Raw genomic sequence first — 18,821 nt, 5'->3', positions numbered from 1 at the left:
GGCACCCTTCGCTCTCCTGGAGACAGCAAGAGGGACCCTTCAGTCTCCCGAGGCCACCGCCCTCTCTCCCTCCCCCTCCCCCCACTTCTTAAAAAACCCTCTGGGTCCCTCCTGTTTGGCAGCTCCCCCGCCCCAGGGGTTTTCCGTTCATTCTGGGCAGCAGAGACCACTGTGAACAGGAAAAGAAGTCACCAAGGGTCCCCTTCACATTAAATATCTCACAATAAAAACGCCATACAAAAATGTAAAGTTATTTTTTGGCATAGTGTCTGTACTGGCAAGAAAAGAGGAATGGAATACTTTTATCGGCTCTTCAAAAGGAGGAAAGAAAAGGCTTCAGTCGTTAAGTTGAACGATTCAACCCAAAATAGAAAACCTGCCAAACGCCTCCCTGGCGTGGCTGCAGCTCCATCTCTTGCCCAGAAACTCCATGAGAAAAAGACATCGAGGGCAAGATGAGTCCAAAACGTCAGCAGAAGAGGGAGGCGTGCAGCGAGGGCGCCCCCAAGACCAGGGGGCAGACGGAGGCCTGGCCGGGCCACAGCAGCGTCCCCTGGGGAGCTTCCTTCAAGTTAAACAGTTGCGATTCTGAACGCTAATAACACTGACAACACGGATCGGGCGTTCTGGAAGGCCTGGCGTGAGCCCGACGGCCCCTGAGGGCGGGCGGCTGAGTCTACCTAGATTTGCTACCCGCCTCTCGCCCCAACTAGCTCTACTACTTGGCTACGTCGTGTCCTCGGCTCCCCTCCCGCAGGGCACCTCGGCCCTTCCCTCTCCCGCGGGGGTGGCACGAGGCCGAGGAGACAGCTGTGGCCAGAAGCCGGAGGGCCGGGCAGCCCCCCCAACAGCAGGGAGCTGACTCTGTGCCCGACCTGGCTTCCGGGCGTCCCATCTGACCTGAAGGGTGCAGGACTCCGTCCCCACCCATCCTGGCTCTAGGACTCTCACTCAGCTTCTTCTCCCTTCTTTCCTGTCTCTGTCTGGTTTTATTTTTGTCTGAAATTCATAGTGTTTATGAATTAAGGCTGACAGAACCCTCAGGTCTTGTGAGCAGGGTCCCAGTGACTTTCCATGGGTGTGAAGACGGGTCCCTTGGGGTCAGTTGTGCCCTGGGGGGTGCTGGAGGGCAGAGTGCATGGCCGCTGCTGAGGGCTTGGTCCAGGGCCCGGCCAGCAGCGGGGCGGGGCTGGTGGTCGTCATGGTGACCTGGAGCATCTGCTCGCCCTGTATCAGTCTCAGGAGGGCCCTCAGGCGGTCCAGGGACGACTGGGTGCCCCTCTGCTGGGCCAGCAGGCTTGTCTTAAGCTCCAGGCATTTCTGTCAGGGGGAGGGTGTCAGAGAGAAGGGTCTCAGAATTCAGTGACAAGCCACCTGGGGCAGCCACCCCTCAGCTTTCTCGGAAAGCCCCTCCCTTCCACCGCAGAGGCTGAAAGAAACCAGGAAGAGGGCCTCACGCACACTAGGCAGAAGCGAAAAATGGAATTAAACGGCAGCCAGACCCACAGGAGAAGTTTGTCTTAAACATTCAGGGCGGGAGATGATGTGCTTTGCAGGCATGTGGGAACGTGCTGCCTCGTGGCTGTGAGGCTGCCTAGCTGACCACATCTACCTCTGCCGCTGGAGGAAGCTCCGAGCCTGTTTTGGCTCAAGTGCAGCCCTGCAGACGACCTTCAGGCCACTGGCCAGTTTTCTGCACTTCCTCTGGCCTGCTGTATTCATGGCCATTTCTAGCCTTTTATATACCATGGCGACACAGTGAAGTGGTTAAGGACTGAAGCCTCGAGTTAGAGTTGTAATTATGTGCTGCCTGGGCAAATAAACTCCTTGAGTCTGCGTCCCAAACTCTAAGAATAATCACAGAGCCTCTTCATAGGGTTATGGAGAGGATTAAATGGGATACTACATTTAAAGGGTTTTACCAGTTGCTGTTACCAACATCACCACCATCATCAGAACCACCATCACCTCCATCATCACCACCACCTCCATCATCACCATCACCACCATCACCATCACCTCCATCATCACCACCACCTCCATCATCACCATCACCACCATCACCATCACCTCCATCATCACCACCATCATCACCACCATCACCATCACCATCACCACTACCACCACCATCACCTCCATCATCATCATTGCCATCATCACCACCACCATATCATCATCTTGTTTATCACCACTCTACAGAGAAGAAATCACTGTGTTCACTTTATACAAGAAAAAACTGAGGTTCAGAGATGGTCAGGGCCTTGCTGAGGTCACAGAGCTGAGAAGCAGCAGAGCCAGATGCTCAACTGCTCGATAACTATTTGTCGAATGAGTCACACAGCTGCCTTCTCCACCTGCTGACTCGCTAAGTGATGGTGGTGAGTCTGTCTTCTCCTGGGGCCTCAGCGACCAGACAGCGATGCTTTGGCTCTGCACCCTGTGGTTCTAAGGGCAGACACCGCACCCCGTCCCGCGCACCTTCACTGCACCCTGTGGTTCTAAGGGCAGACGCCACACCCCGGCCCTGCGCACCTTCACTGCACCCTGTGGTTCTAAGGGCAGATGCCGCACCCCGGCCCTGTGCACCTTCACTGCACCCTGTGATTCTAAGGGCAGATGCCGCACCCCGTCCCGCGCACCTTCACTGCACCCTGTGGTTCTAAGGGCAGACGCCGCACCCCGCCCCGCGCACCTTCACTGCACCCTGTGGTTCTAAGGGCAGACGCCGCACCCCGCCCCGCGCACCTTCACTGCACCCTGTGGTTCTAAGGGCAGACGCCGCACCCCGCCCCGCGCACCTTCACTGCACCCTGTGGTTCTAAGGGCAGACGCCGCACCCCGCCCCGCGCACCTTCACTGCACCCTGTGGTTCTAAGGGCAGACGCCGCACCCCGCCCCGCGCACCTTCACTGCCAAGGCCAGGTGCCGGTCCCGCTCCTCCAGCTGTCGGCGCTCGCTCTGTAGCTCGCTGCCCCTCTGCAGCAGCTTCCGCTTCTCCTCTTCTTTGACTGTGAAAGAGAAGACCAGGCCCCACAGGGAACTGCAGGCCAGCAGGGGCTGGGCCGAGGCTGAGCAGGAGAGGTAGAAAGAACCCCAGGCCTAGAGGTCGTTCTGGCCACATCCTCCTGCAGGGGCCGGCGGCTCTCGCTGGATGCACGGGGACTGGAATTCCATCCCTGCAGTAACTGCCCTGCACCCAGGACTAGTCCCAGGGAGCTCTGGCCCAGAACAGCCTCTGCTGGGCCCAAAGTGAGTCCAGTGGTCTAGGGGCAGGGTTGGACAAAAGGGAATCGGTGCCCTTTCCCAGATCCCGAGGGTGTCTTTCTTACCTGTCTTGTGGGTGACGTAGGAGTGCACAATAGCCAGCATCCCGGTCCAGGGCACACCTTCGTCTTTCTTTAAGGCCTGGAGGGCAGACAGGGAACTGAGCCAGCGGGCAGCCCGGGGCCCGGCACGCCCTGGCTGTGTAACCCGGGCTGGCGGGGGGATGAGCTCCCTGGGCTGTCACAGCCACCCTCTCCCTAGGTCCCCACAAAACCCAGAGTGACAGGCGCTCACGAGAGTTGTGTTGTTTGAAAAAAAGATGACTGCCCAATGATTTCACAAGTAATACATGCTGTAGAAAAGCCTACTTTTAAAAATGCTGATACTTCCCCACCACCCAGCCAAACACAGGTATCTTGTCCCAGGTTTTTATTATTCCGCACACTGTTTCTTCTCGGACGGCTGATGATCAAACTATACAGCAGCTATAAAACCTGTTTTTTGTTTTTATTTATTTTTTTATTTTTGGCCGCACCACATGGCACGTGGGATCTTTCCCAACGAGGGATCGAACCCATGCCCCCTGCAGTGGAAGCGTGAAGTCTTAACCACTGGACCGCCAGGGAAGTCCTATTTTTATTTTTTTAAAATGTAATCCCACATGGTGAACAAGTCCCAAAGGATCGCAAAATCCTTGTAAAAAATCATTTTCAATGACCACATCTCACTGAGTAAAGCACTGGAATCTACTCCACCAACTCCTGGGGGGAAGCCAGGCTGTTTCCTTCTTTTCCCTTTTATAAAGAAAGGATGAGGGGCTTCTTTTTGCACAGAACTTTACCTGTATATGACTATTTCCTTAGACTCTATTCCCCAAAGCAAGACGCCGGGTTTAAAAAAAGTACACATCTTTAAGGCAACATGTAAGAGTGCCCGCTTCACCGCACCGTCACCAGAAGGGAGTGTTGTCGTTTTTGCTAATTTGATAGCTTTTCATTTGCGTGTTGTCATCAGTGAGATCAAACGTGCTAACTGGCACTGTTTTTTGTGGTTTGTGTTGTTAGTTCGGTTCTTCCCTGGGAAATCTGGAGTCACCAAGTCAGACAGCTGCAGAGGGAACCTCTGCTCACTCTACACCCGTGGTCCTCAACCGGCAGTGTCTGAGATGGCCATGATGGGGGCTGCTGTTGGCATCTAGTGGGTGGAGGCCAGGGACACTGAACACCCTGCAGTGCACAGGACGGCCCCCAAAATGGATTATCCTGGGCCAAACGTCAATTGTGCCCAAGTTGCGAAGCCCTATTCTTCACCCAGTTCCTCTCCTCACCCCTCCACGGCCCTCCCCGTCTCTGCTCACGCGGGGGACGGCCCAGGAAACAGAGATGGTCTGAGTGGCCTCAGACATTGTGCCCGGTGAAGGAGGGCCCTGCGATTCCGGGAGATGGTGAGGGTGAGGGTGCGGCCGCTCCCCAGGGACACAGCCTCCTGTACCTTCTGCTGGCACTTGGGGCACACCCACACGCCCTTGGGTGCTGTCTTGAGGGGCGGATCCAGGCAGCTGAGGTGGTAGGCCCCTGGGCAGGTACCGCAGGGCTGCAGGTTGGCCCCTCGCTTGCAGGCAGTACAGTGCTCATCGTGGGTGATCTCGTTCTGGAAGAGACGGGATGGGGGGAGGCAGGTCAGCCGGGCTGGGAGTTGGGGGTTGGGATGCAGGACCTGCCTGGGGCCCAGCTCTTCCGCCAGGGTTCTCAGCAGCTCGGGAAGGGGAGGAGGAGGGGTGATGACCAAGGGGGCACAGGCCTGGAAACCAGCAGCATCCGGGTCTCCTGCCTCAAAGCCAGCACCCCTCCAGGTGTGTGGGCTCCGCGCAGCAGGACTCGGGCTCAAGGCACCTCCTGTCTCCACGCCCGGGCCGGCCTACAGCTACAGGGTGGCTGCAGACAAAGGCTGCCCGCCACGGCACCGACCTGCGACACTGCAGGGTTATGGCTGCAAACAGCACGGCCTAACGGGAGTTTCATCACGTGGTGCTTTTTAGCGGTTTGACTGTTACAGGCATGTAGGGACTAGAAATGTCTTTTACAATTAGATCTGAAACTCAGTAAAGAAAGACACTGAAAATAAACTCTGAAGCCGCGCCCACAAATGAGGTCATGACCAGCCAGCATCCTGGGAAGCAGGGACGTGGTGCATGTGTGGTGGGTTGGGGTCTCGCACAATCATCGAAATGTGGGCATGTGGGGTGAGACCCTGAGACCCAAGTCCAGTCCCTTATGAGGTAGGGAATGAGGACCAGAGAGGACCAGCTCTGCCCAGGGTCACACAGCGAGGCCAGACAGAACACACAGGCACCCAGCATCGGCTGCTTCCATTCAGGGCTTCGTGGCTCCCGGTATCCCTGCGTCCAGAGGGCTCCTGCTTGAACCTGCGGGCTGAGCCCTGTGGTGATGTCCAACTCTGCCGGGCAGGCTGAATAGTGGACTGGTGTTGTACAAAGCCCTCAGCACCGAGGACGGAGCCCGAGGCCCTCAGCTCCACTCCAGGGAAGCAGGATGCTGGGGTCCTGTGCCCCCGGCCAGGAGTGACCCTACCTGGACTGTATGGAAAGCATGCCCCACCCCCCAACCAGGCGTGAAGACCAGGGCACACGTACCTTCCAGCAGGGGTCCTCATTGGCTAGCACAGGGAAGAAGGGTGGAGAGCATGTTAGAGGGCACGGGAGGGGCACCAGTCAGGACTGGAGTCCATGAGGCCCAGTGTGAAAGGAGCATGATGGGAGTGTCACAGGCCCCAGTGACTCCTGGATCCTCACCCAGGGCCTGGTGGGAATGTCACAGGCCCCGGTGACTCCTGGGTCCTCACCCCACAGGCCCCAGTGACTCCTGGATCCTCACCCAGGGCCTGGTGGGAGGGTCACAGGCCCCGGTGACTCCTGGGTCCTCACCCCACAGGCCCCAGTGACTCCTGGGTCCTCACCCAGGGCCTGATGGGAGGGTCACAGGCCCCAGTGACTCCTGGGTCCTCACCCCACAGGCCCCAGTGACTCCTGGGTCCTCACCCAGGGCCTGATGGGAGGGTCACAGGCCCCAGTGACTCCTGGATCCTCACCCAGGGCACCATGGAAGTAACAGTCTCTGCCCCAGTCATGGCCAGGACCCGCCCAGAGACAGGTTCATGGTGGCCCCTGAGCTCCCCGAGGCACATGGCAGCTGTGAGCTGTCCAGCGCAGGGAACATCGCTCCAGGGGTCCCTCAGAGTGACTTACTGTCAGCTCGTCTTCAGCCATAAGGCACATCCATTCTAGTGAGTGATGCCAAACCACGTATTTTAATGATCACAAAAAGTAGTTTTCTTTTTAATTTCTGGAAATCATACCATCCAGTGGGAAAAACAGTTCCTGCGTGTACACAGCACTCGACAGTTTACAAAGTGCTGTCACGTTCACCCCTCCTGTCACTGTCCCAGCTCTGAGAGGCCGGGACTATTATGGGCCCATTTTATATAGATCAGCAAACCAAGGCCCAGGGAGGTAACGTGGTATGTGAGGACAAGTGTGGCCATGGCGCAGGGGGCCTGGAGCTGTGATGCGCTATCTGCCGGTCAGCAACCATGTGGCCGCTGCTGTGGACAGGGCAGGCTGGGTAGCCAGGCCGCTGCCTGTGGAGGGAGGTACGGCCCAGCCCAGCCCCAAAGCTGCCCTGCGGGAGAAGCGCTTACCTCTTGCTGTGAGGAACAGGGGGGTGTTGAGATAGTTGGACGCCAGCCGCTTCCTCTGCAGGGGACAGAAAACCAAACCAAACCACCAGATCATGGGGAGCCCTCCTGGGTGACACTGACCCCGCCCAGGGCTCACCCAGGACAGGCTCCCCATCCTGGGCTCCGGGCTCCAGCCGGACACCCACGGCCAGAGGCAGAAACGGGTACAGACACAGGGGCGTGGGGAGGGGGAGAGACAGGTTGGCCAGGGCAAAAGCCAGCAAAGGCTCTGCCCAACGGGTCCATCCCTGCTCCCCGTGGGAATATCTGCCTCATTCAGGAAGGTTAGGGCTCTCTGATTGGGGCAAATCAGTAACAAAGCTGACATGTGGCTGTCCATCTGTGTTCCTCCTGTATCTTCTTTCTCAGCTGGTTCTGGGGTCAGGTGGGGAAATGAGGTGTATTATGGACTGGCTCGCTAAACCCCACTTCTCGGCATGAGTTCCAGGAACCCTGACCACAAAGAGTGGCCCCTGGTGCCCAAAACATCACGGGTAGATGGAAGTTCCTGGTATATTCCAGAAGGTGGCTTTAGTCCTGGGCTTTAGCAACCACAGGCCACGTGGGTTCAGACTTTGGTGGTTCGACATGGCTTTGGCTGTGGCAAGAAGATGGTTCTAGACTTGGGTGATGGGCTGTAAACCCATCTCTCTCGACATGATTGGGCCGTGTTCAGGGCCAAGGGAGGGACCCACAGGAGGGCTACTCCTGGGCTACATATGTGTCCAGGGCTCAAGGTCACAGGGCTTTGCATCGGCTCTTGATTCGCTAATCAGGTCATCTCTGGCCGTGGCCACAGGCTTCGGAGAAGAGGTCACAGCCATGCCCACAGAGCAGGGGACGCTTCCATCAGTGAGCACAACCAAGGGGACAACGCCCATACTGTACAGAGGACACACCGTCTCCTTGGGTGGAGATGCAGAAACGGCTCTGTGACTCTCACAAATGGGGCCCAGCGCTTGGGGCTGTCTCAGGACATGGCTTGCTCAGAAAATTGGGGAGGAAGTGAGCAGGTATAAACACGTGTGTTCTCCGAGCAGGAGTCGGGGGACAGTATAAGCAAGGACAGGCGGGCGGGCTGGGGAGCCAGGCGACGCAGACACAGGTGGGCTCTCCCCACAGGGCCACCCACGGGAGCCTCCCTCCCAGTGAGGGCCAGTTTGTGAGCCATAGGTTTGGGACCACTGGCCCAGGCTGACGAACACCCCAGGGGAAGCGAGCATGGCATATCGGTGACCCTCGTCCGGGCCCTGCAGAGTCTTGCTGACCTCTGGAATGTGCCAGGCCCTGGCCTCTGCAGACATGGCTCCATGTCAGGGGGTTGCCCGACTTCGGGGCCTTCAGGCAATGGCTTCCATTCTCGGGGAAGATTCCAGGGAGTATTCCCTAGGAAAGCCCAGGGCATCTGGGAAAGGCTGCTGGCAGCCTCTGCAGAGCCAGCTTCTGGGAGATGACATCTGGATTTTAGCCTAGAATTTTGGACTTTAATTTGCAAAGGCAAGAAGATCTCATTCTGGATTCAGTTTTTCCCTGGGAATGTGCTGATGGGAGGGGGCCAAGGTGCTCCCTGGAAGGCATCCTTAAGTCCTGACACTGCATCACTGGCTGGTGTTTGGTTACTCTCATCATCTCCTTACAGGGCCGCAGCGGGCCCCGGGCAGGGAGTCTGGACGGGATTTGGATTGTGAGGGAATTCCCTGTCTTGGAGTTCACTTTAATGCCCTATTTTACCAGTTTCGGCTCTCTGGGGGAAGTGCACGCTACCCACCATGAGGAAACAGTCTTGGAGCCGGGGTACCGCCGTGTGAAGGGGAGATGGGCTCAGGGCGTCGGGAGGAGGGAAAGCCGGGCATGCCAGGCCACGTCTCTTGCTCCTGGCCTCGCGCCTCCACACGGAGGGAAGTCAGCTGGAGTCACGGCCGCTCCCTTCCCTCCTCCCCGGGGGAGACAAGGAACCACCCTCACTCAGCCCAGCCCCTTCCGGGACTTTCTCTCTGTGGCCTCACGTTCTCGGCTCTCCAAGTCACGAGCTCCGCCAAGCCGGCCGGGCTCCAAAGTTGGGCCCGAGTGGTCCCGGGAGGCCCAGGCGGCCAGCACTGCCTGCGAGCAGACCTCATGTCGGATAATCAGGGTGAAGAATCGGAGCCGGCTGCAAGCGGCATCCCGACCACACCCCCCAGGGCAGCCTAGGTGAGGCGCCCCACTGACATCCCGATCCTCTGCATCTGTCTCTCAACTGCTTCTGAGCCCAGGAGGTAAAGAAAGAATTATTGATGGCACTCCCTGAACTCTAATCCCTGGAGGGGCAGGTGAGGGAGGCCAGCCGAGGGGAGCCTCCCCCTTCCCTGGTGTGGAGACGGCGGGTCCCTCACCTCTGTCTCTAGGAGGCCGCTGTAGGCGGGGTTCGCTGTGCTTCTTCTCTTCCGCTCCTGGCGCTTGCTCTGGATTTCTGGAAAGGCACAGATGCAGCAGTTACTGGCACCTTCCTGCCCCAGGACCCTGGAGGCCTCCTCTGCAAACCCCAGGCGCCACCATCCCTTCCTGCCCTACAGCCTCTCTGCCTGGCCTCCGCGCCCCAGAGTGGCCCCGGGCGGGTGGGTGCCCCGGGAATTGCTCACTTCGAGGCAGGACGGACCTGCTGGCCCCAGGCTGAAGGACTGACTGGTGGTAGGATGGGAGGTACCCAGAATCCAGGCACCTGGTCTCAGCAAGGCCCCGTGTGCCATCCTCTGGCCCGGGGATGTCTCTCATGGGACCCTGGGGACAGCAGATGCCCGCTGGTCAGACGCTGGCCTGGCTGAGCTGCAGGGTGGGACTCCGGGCTCCTGGGAAGGGCAGGTGCAGCCACTGTTCGGCAGCCTGACTCCCAGGACGCCAGGAACGAGTCCTCCTGATGGGGGCCGGCGTGGTGGGCCTCATGCAGCTCGAGAACTGGGTTTTCTCTCCCCCTCATTTTCATTTTCTTCCTTTGCTTTGACTGCCAGGTGGGCCCTGTCTCTCTGTGTGTAGCTGTTTTGACATTATTTCCGAATCTCTGTCTCTTGGACCTGATTTCTTCTCTGAAACTGTTTCAGTATTATTTGTGTGTTTCCTGTAAGGCAACTCAGACCCTCTTTGGGAAAAGATAGGGTCCAAATAAATAAGTATTTAGGGTATCATGGGCAAGAGGGAGGAGAGTTTTCACAATGATGATTTATAAAAATCACAACATTCCCAAATGTATTCGCAGAGTGCTTTTATCTCAGTCGCCACGACACCCCTGCAAAGTCTGAAGATGTGGTTTTCCTCACGGTGTAGATGAAGAAACTGAGGTTCAGAGTGGGGAAGGAGCCTGCCCAAGGTCACCCAGCTGTAAGCAGCACGGCCAGGGCTTGAACACAGGACTTCTGACTTGGATGTGCAGGCCAGTCCCACTGCCCCAGGCTGCCTCCATGACCCCAAAGGCAGAGCATAAATAGCTCTCAAAGGCCGCCAAGCAGAGCTGGATTCCTTACACTCAAGTTCAAGCAGGAGTATTCAGACATTCAGATGGAAAGCTCAGAGAACCCCTTCCAGCCCTGCACAGCAGAAGGAAGGGGGCCACGAGCAGGGGCTGCTCAGATGAGACTTGCCCACTGGGGCCAGGTCAGTGGAGCCTTGGGGGTCTGGGTGGCTGGGCCACACTCCGGTCCCTCTCCACCCAGATCTATACCCCAGCTGCCGCCAGAGAGCGAGTCAGACCCAGGGAATGCAAAGGGAGGTGGCTGTGGAAAGGCCTGGACCCACCTCCTGGGCACGTTTGACTCAGCTGTACACGGGAGGCCCCGGCGAGTTGTGTGGGCTCCCCAGGTCCCTTCCCTTCCCCGAGCTTCAGTTACTCACCTGCTGTGATGGAGAGAATCTCCACCTGAGATTAAAGCCTGTAAGTGCCTCGGGCACTGGGGGATTCAGTTCATTCCCTTCCTTTCCTCGATTTTAAGGAGGAAAAGCAAGTTAGTTTTCCTTCCCAAATCCAGATTTACCTGGGGTGTAGGGATGTTTTCACTTTATAAAATAATTTTAGCGGTGAGGTCAGAATCGTGGAAAACACCCTGAGCTGGGAGTCAGGAGACCTGGATTCCAGCCTGGGCCTGATACTGACTGACTGTGGGACCTTGAGCAAGAAAATCAACTTCTCTGGCCTCAGCTTCCCCACAAGTGCAACCAGAAGGTTGGTTTCCATGCTTTCCAGGCCCTTAGATTCTATGACGACGCACAGACCTCATTTGTGATTGATCTTATCGGGACAGTCAAACAGCACCTGTAGTGTTACGCTGACCTGTCTGCTCAAATAATGTTCTGGTTTCCACCGATGGGTTTGGGGGCAGACAGGGCCCATGGACCAGTTCGATAGCAGGGGAGGTGGTGCTGGGCACTCCTCTTGGTTCTTTACAACAGTCCCAGGAGGAAGGGTGGGTTATTGTCCCATTTCACAGACACAGAAACTGAGGCCCAGAGGAGCTGGGTGACTTGCCCAGGCCTGAGTAGTTAGTAACGGCCGAGCTGGGCACCTTGCTCTTATCACTTCACTGTGCTGCCTCCAACTTGGAGGCAGGGAATGCACAAGTTCCCTCCAATAGACACAGTGGGTTTTGTGCACAGTCACAGGCTGGGAAAGCAGGCAGGCGCCTTGGTCTCTGTGATGACCACCTGGCACTTGGCATCAACCGCGCAGAAGGTGGGTCACACCCGGGTGCTGCCGTCTGACTGGGAATCCGAGACCCACTGCTTCTGTCTGATGCCAATTCAGCCACCCCCCGCCCCATCCCGCAGGCCAGGCCCAGCTCCGCCACAAGGGTCCTCACCTTCCAGATGCTCCGTTGTCACCAGGCCCAGCGCTACCATGAAGGCGATTTTCTGAGGGAAGGAAACAGAGAAGGGTTAACGCAGCTTTTCTATTTTGGGTTTCCTTAGTTTTCATTTAATGCCCTTTCTCTGTCCCAGGACCCCACCCAGGACCCCATATGACATCAGTCATCCTGTCTCCTTAGCTCCTCTGGGCTGTGATAGTTTCTCAGACTGTCCTTGTTTTAGATGACCTTGGCTGTTTGAGGACTGACCAGGAATTTTGGAGGCAGACTCTTGTCTGGGATCTGCCCGATGTTTTTCTCAGGATTAGACTGGGGTCCTGGGTTTTGCAGGGAGACCACAGAGGTGAAGGGCCCTCATCCCATCCCCTCAGCGCATCGCACGCACCATCAACATGGCTGATCGCTGTGATGTTGACCTTGATCACCTGGCTGAGGTGTGGCTGTCAGGCGTCCGCTCTGCAAAGTCCCTCTTTACCCCACCCCCATCCACGCTGTCACCTTTGGGAGGAGGTCACTATGCACAGCCCACATCTAGGGAGGTGGGGATTAGGTCCCACTGGTGCTTTTTTTTTTTGGCCATATAGACTTTTTAAAAATTGTACGTAGTAGAATTTATCAGTATTTTCTTTTGCAGTGTCTGGATTTTTGCATCTTAGCTAGAGACTCTGAGTTTAGAAAGCAAGTTGCTTATTTTTATCTTAGTACCTAGAGTTTCACTTTTTCCATTAAAATTTTTGATTTGGCATTCATCCTGTCGTATATGGTATATATGGATTCATTTTATTCCATGTGGCCACTCATTTTTTCCAATACCATTGATTGAAAATTCCATCTCTCCGCTTTTCACTGAAGAGTGAATCATACACTAGATTATCATACACACACACACACACACACACACACACGGCCCTCTATTCCATTCCTTAAATCTTCCCATCTATTCATGAGCTACCACCTCACTTTTAGTTTTCAAGGCTTTACAGTAATCTGATAGCATTAGAATCCCATCCCTGTTTTTTCCTGTTCTGAGCTTCCTCGGCTCTTCTTGTTTATTTTTTCATGTGAAATTTAGAAACCATCTTCGGCAGTTCTGAGAATGAGGGAATCAGTTGGTATATTTCCTGGGATGATGCTAAAATTATAAATTAACTTAGGACATAACGACAACCTAATAATAGTAAATTTTCCTCTCCAAAACCACAAGGTGCTTCTGTTCTTTGTCTTCAGGGGTTTCAAACTTTTCCTCAAACAGGTATTGATTATCATGTTTATTCCTTGGCATTTCATCCTTCTGTTGCAATCACAAATGCAGTTGTCTAGAAAGCTTCTAACAGGTTGCTATGTGTTTCTCTGAAGACTACTGACGTTTGTAAGTTAATATCACACCCGCCGCCACGCTGAATTCTCTTATTGTCTGCAGTTTTTCCACTGAGATTCTCTTGGGTTTTCTACAGCATCTCAAATAGCGACTGTTTACTCCTTCTTTCCAGGTTTTACTTCAATGCTGCTGAAAATAGTTTGCCTCAATTTGTCAGCTTTAAATCATATTCTTCGATCCACTGACAGTTCCAACTCTACAAACGTGACAATCTGAAAGTTTATTCCTCCTACCTTCTCTCCCTCGCTCTCTGTTCACTTAGGTGAATCTTACACATTAATATTTATGCGTCATCTTATACATGTAATATTTACATTCTGTTCCAGCACCCTTATCCTGTTTGTTTTACTCTGTAGTTAAATATGCACGACACTCAACCAGCGTTGGTGCCAAGCTTTCCCAAGTGTCTCGTGGTCGATGGGGGTTGAGTTTCTAGTAGTTTCTCATGAATGGCTCATGGGTACATCATTTCCTGAGTTCTTGGCAGATTTAAAACCTTTAGTCTGTGGCCTTTCAACGTGAAGGACATCTTGGCTGCACCTAAGATCCTTGGGTTCCCTTCTCTCTTCCCGCTCTCCTGTGTTCTGGACTGAATGGTTGCTGTGGAAAAGTGAGAAGCCAGCCCAGTTGTTCTCCCTCTAAAGCGACTTGATTGCTTTTGCCTGGATGCTTACGTATCCTTTCGTTTCCATTAAGTCAGTGACTTTACTGGGCTGTGACCCAATGTCAACCCAGCACACACGTCAACTTCCCCTGGTACCTGGTGTGTCCTTGCAGTATAGAAATTAAAGTCTCCTTTTATTTCAATAAATTTTCTTGAATTACCTTTTTTTTAAATTAAAAAAATTTTTAATTATTATTATTTTGGGGGCTGCTTTAGGTCTTGGTTGCTGCACGGTGGCTTTCTCTAGTTGTAGCGAGCGGGGGCTACTCTTCATTGCAGTGCATGGGCTTCTCATTGTGGTGGGTTTTCTTGTTGCGGAGCACAGACTCTAGGCTTGTGGGCTTCAGTAGTTGTGGCATGTTGGCTCAGTAGTTGTGGTGCACGGGCTTAGCTGCTCTGTGGCATGTGGGATCTTCCTGGACCAGGGCTCAAACCCATGTCCCCTGCATTGGCAGGTGGATTCTCAACCACTGTGCCACCAGGGAAGTCCCTTGAATTATCTTTTAAAAACAGTGAAGCATCACCACACCATGAAAAGTCAGGCCCATCAGATTCAATCCTGTAAGACGTGTGCTCATGTCAACACAAGACTACTAAAAATGACTGAGGTGGCCGCAGATCTGCTCCAACAGGGGTTCTGAGGTCCAGCAAGCTTCAGCCAATTGATGCCAGTGCAGGCTGCAATTTGGTGCCACCTGGTTTCAATGTCACTTCTAGGGTCCTGTGACTGAATGGACAGTGGCCCCTAGGAACCTGCCAGTCCTGGCACCCCCTTCACTGGCCTGAACTGGGAAGACTGGGCTGGGCCAGTACTAGCGGAGCCCATGCTCTGCCTCCTGGTTCCCCACTCAGCCTTCCCTTCCCTCCAGCCCTTCCTCCGCAGAAGATAACGTCAGCCCACCATCACTGACATAACAGGAGCAAACTGCCGACCACATTATAGCCAAATTCATATCGCAGGGAACCGTGGGCAAGTTTTACTGTAGCTCTTCTGCCCCGTCACCCCGGTTTTCTTCTTTAAAGCCTCCAATTATCCACCTGTTGTATCTTCTTTGCTTGTCTTCTCTAGGTACCACTTCCTAATATTTAAAAATCCATTCTTCCTTGTTTTGTATACTTCTCTCACTCCTGCCTCCTAGGTCTCACTCTGTCTTCTGCTGTGTCTACGGTGCCCTGTGCTCCCCCAGTTATGTATTTATGTGATGGTCTTCCTATTTTTTCCTGAACATTTTCAGCTCACGTTTCCCTCTCTCCAGTACTTCGGCCATTTAGCCATCTCTTCCCTCAGTCCTTGTCTTTCAGCACTGCAGTTTCCTCCTTAGTAGTGATTACTGTATTGATTTCTTTCTTTTAATTCATAGTAGAATACTGGACTCTGGCGGTAGTATTTTTTATTTATGGTAAAAATTGCTTCTCTTTCTCTTATTTCTCCTTACGGCGGCTTTGTACTGACTTCACTCTTCAAATATGGTGCCTCAGTGGGATTCTGTTTTATCATGCCTCCTTGCTGCCCAACAAGGTCAAGGAGAGTCCTGTGGCACCTTCTCTGCTCCTGGAGGCCTTACGGAGGTTCTCTTTCCATATTCCTTTGTGTGGTCCCAGCCCTGTCTACCCTAAGTGCAGCTCATAGACACTGCCTGTCCTTTTGCACTTGAATACAGACTTGTGGTCCTCAGTATGCATGACTCTTTCTGCAACCTGCAGCTCCCTGGCCTTCAGCAAGGCCCCGCCCACACCACTCAGTTCTGCTGCTTCATATATATATATATATATACATGAATATATAATTTATACATATATATATAATTTTATATATATATAAAATTATATATATACAATTTTTTATGCTTCTTTGCATCTCTGTGCTATCTCAGTGGTGCCATATTCCAAAGCACTAATTACCTCTGTTCATCCTATTAATTTTTTTATTTCAATCACGTTTTTCATTATCAGATTTTCAAATAATTTTTGTAACTGTCTGATGTTTAATTTTCATGATTTTTTTGTTTCATTATTCCTTATTTATTTCAAGTGGATGTTATTCCTTTATTTTTAACTTCTTTGAGTATCCTAAACATATTTAAAAGTCATTGCTATGAATACGCCACAAAATTAGCTTCATCTTGAATAAATTCATGTTCCAAAAGTTGATTTTATTGATTGCCCTTCTTAGCATTAGATTGCATCATGTGTTTTACAATTCTGTCTACAGACTCACCTTGGGCACTGCTTCTTTTCTTCTCTGTTTTATGTTTCATTTTCTCTCCCTACTGCTTACCCTCGCCTTATAGCAAGTTTGCAGTCACCCTGGCCTTACCCAGCCCAGGGGTGGCCCCAGGCACAGGCTGGCTCCTGGACTAGCAGGGAAGCCTGGTTCTGCTCCTCTCTTGCCAGAAGAATTTTGGGGACCCACTGCCCCTTGGGAGCTGCCTGGTCACCCTCATCTGATTCTGAACCTGGGGGCCACAGTCTGGAGTATCCGTCGTGCTCACTGCCTGTGTTTCTGGGACACAGTGATGCACAGCTACATCTTCACTACTGGCTCTTCCTGCATGCTATCTGTTGTTGCTGAGGGTTTGCGGCAGAGAGGTATGGTCCAAGCGAGAACTCAAAGCCATCCCAATGGGGGCTGTGCTCTGATGGGTTTCAAGAAAGGGGGTGACCAATACAAAATTGAGGAGACCCTGCCATTTCTGATGATATGGATGAAACTTGAAGGCATTATGCTGAGAGAAATAAGGCAAACAGAGAAACACAAATGCTCTATGATTTCACTTATACATGGAATCTTAAAAAAATGAACTCTTAGCAAAAGAGAACAAATTGGTGGTTGCCAGTGGCAGCAGGTGGAGCTTGGGGGAAATGGGTGAAGGTAGTCAAAAGCTACAGATTTCTGGTTATATGATAAATAAGTACTGTACAGCATTGGACTGAAGTTAACAATACTGTCTTGTAAATTTGAAAGTTGCTAGGAGTAGATATTAAAAGTGCTCATCACACAAAAAATAAATAACCATGTGAGGTGATGGATGCGTTAACTATAATTACCCATGTGATCATTTTGCAATATATACATATATCAAATCATTATGTTGCACACCTTGAACTTATACCATGTAATATGCCAATTACATCTCAATAAATTCTAAATGGAAGAATTTTTTTAAAAAGAAGACGGGTGACTTGATTATTTCTGAATTGCAGAAAGATCCTTCTAGCTGCAGAAGAACCCATCTAGGGGTTGGGAGCCTGGGCAGGGCCAGGGCAGGAACCGGGGCTGTGGCAGCAGGGATGGCGTGGAAGGAGGGAGCATCCGTGTGCACAGGTCTTGCCCAGAGAGGCGGCCGGGGCTGGCGTGTGGCAGGGCTGGAACAGGGCTGGAACTCCTGCTCTGGCTATCATTCCACAGGGCACGTGCTAATCTGAGGGTGACCAGCTGGGACAGATGCTGCCCGAGGCCAGGATAGTGAGTAGCACAGAAAAGGCCAGGCTCTGTCCTAAAGAAGGCAGAGGACTTGGGACAGGAAGGAGCCTATGGGGCCTGGGGCAGAAGCCTGGAGCCCCAGTTCTGTCTGGGTCGAGTGGCGGACACGCTGGCCTCTCTCAGCCCGCCTCCTCCTTTGTACAATGAACACTGTTAATTCCTGCCCCACCTACTTCGCAGAGCTGCTGGGAGGATGCGGGAGAGAAGGGGAGGAAGCGCAGTTAGCTATGAAGGCTCACTCGGCAGAGAGGTGGGCTCACTGCACGGGTCCCTTCGATGCCTTGGGCGGGCACTATCATCTCATCTCATCTCACAGGTGCCTGCGGGCTCACAGGTGCTGTGCGTGTGGGGTGTATGGACACTGAGACTTCGACAGCCGCTACCCCAGAAGCCACCGTACAGCTGAGCCTTACAAACAACCATCAGTGTCTCTACCCCAAATCCACGCCCCACCCCAGGACCCCTGAGCCCGCGCCTGGCTCAGCGGGTGAAGTTTCTGGGGCAACTGCTGCTCTGGCCTCAAGTGCTCCTGACTTAGATTCTTCACGAACAGGTTCAAAGGCCGCCACGAAACCCGCGTCTGTGCAGCACGACTGCTCCCAGCCCTCTTCTGAAAGCAACTTTAATAAGGATTTTTACACCAGGACGTGTTGTAATTGCAAGTTCTATTTAAGTCATTACACGTATTTACACTAATTATGTAATTAGATGTAATTATACTAATTGTATAAATGCACAATAATTGACTAAGATATACTTTGAAAGAACAAAGAGAATGTACCCAGAAAACCTTCCCGAAAATTAAGGGTGCAGCAAACCCCATGGGAGGACAGAAGGGTGCTCATGGGAGCCTGAGCTGCGAGCTGGCCCCAGGCCTCACCCCGCATATGGTAGGGGCTCATGCATTGCCACCAAATGGAACGCGTTGTCTCTCTTGAGACAGAAATGGGCCTGAGGCCACAGAGGAGACTGGCTCCATCTCAGCCTCGGTGACTGGTCGACTCTATGAATTCCCAGCAGGCTTTCTAGACATGTCAAAGCACAATAACCAAGTCACTCTCCTGCTCAAAGATATTCCATGGCTCCCCACTACCCAAGGAATCCAGTTCCACCTCGGCAGCATGCATCAGGTCGTCCAGGATTGGGCTCCGATGTCTATCTTTAACCCCATGTCTAGAAATTCTCACGCACACATGCTACCCACGGTCCAAACAGACCAGCTGACTTTCCTGGGAGTGCTAAGTCCTTTCCCCTCTGCCCAGGCAGTGCCCTCCCCCTGCCTCTTGCTCTTTTACTGAAACCCCACCTGTTCCCCTGGTCCCTTCGATTGTGCCCCTCCCCTGCAAGGCCTTCCGCAGTCCTTCCACATGGAAACACGGCTCTCTCCTTCTCCCTGGATCTCCCACAGCTCAGAATCTGTAACTCTCTTGACACCTGACATTTTTT

The 18,821-nt window shown here is 53.3% G+C and overlaps 1 protein-coding gene across 1 annotated transcript in view; it reads right to left on the bottom strand.

Moving 5' to 3' along the window:
• Nucleotides 1-203: 203 nt before the first annotated feature.
• Nucleotides 204-18,821, bottom strand: part of PHF21B (PHD finger protein 21B) — a 96,361-nt gene continuing 77,743 nt past the window's right edge. Inside the window, exons 6-13 of the mRNA XM_060112949.1 lie at nucleotides 11,844-11,895; nucleotides 9,393-9,469; nucleotides 6,982-7,036; nucleotides 5,918-5,940; nucleotides 4,756-4,914; nucleotides 3,330-3,405; nucleotides 2,905-3,008; nucleotides 204-1,320 (exon numbers count right to left, since the gene is read on the bottom strand). Coding sequence (XP_059968932.1) covers nucleotides 1,102-1,320; nucleotides 2,905-3,008; nucleotides 3,330-3,405; nucleotides 4,756-4,914; nucleotides 5,918-5,940; nucleotides 6,982-7,036; nucleotides 9,393-9,469; nucleotides 11,844-11,895 — 765 coding nt within the window. The 3' untranslated portion in view covers nucleotides 204-1,101. The remainder of the gene's footprint in view (nucleotides 1,321-2,904; nucleotides 3,009-3,329; nucleotides 3,406-4,755; nucleotides 4,915-5,917; nucleotides 5,941-6,981; nucleotides 7,037-9,392; nucleotides 9,470-11,843; nucleotides 11,896-18,821) is intronic.

Source organism: Mesoplodon densirostris, chromosome 11 (assembly GCF_025265405.1).
Source record: "Mesoplodon densirostris isolate mMesDen1 chromosome 11, mMesDen1 primary haplotype, whole genome shotgun sequence".
Taxonomy (NCBI): Eukaryota; Metazoa; Chordata; class Mammalia; order Artiodactyla; family Ziphiidae; genus Mesoplodon; species Mesoplodon densirostris.
This window is presented reverse-complemented; position numbering and strand designations above follow the sequence as displayed.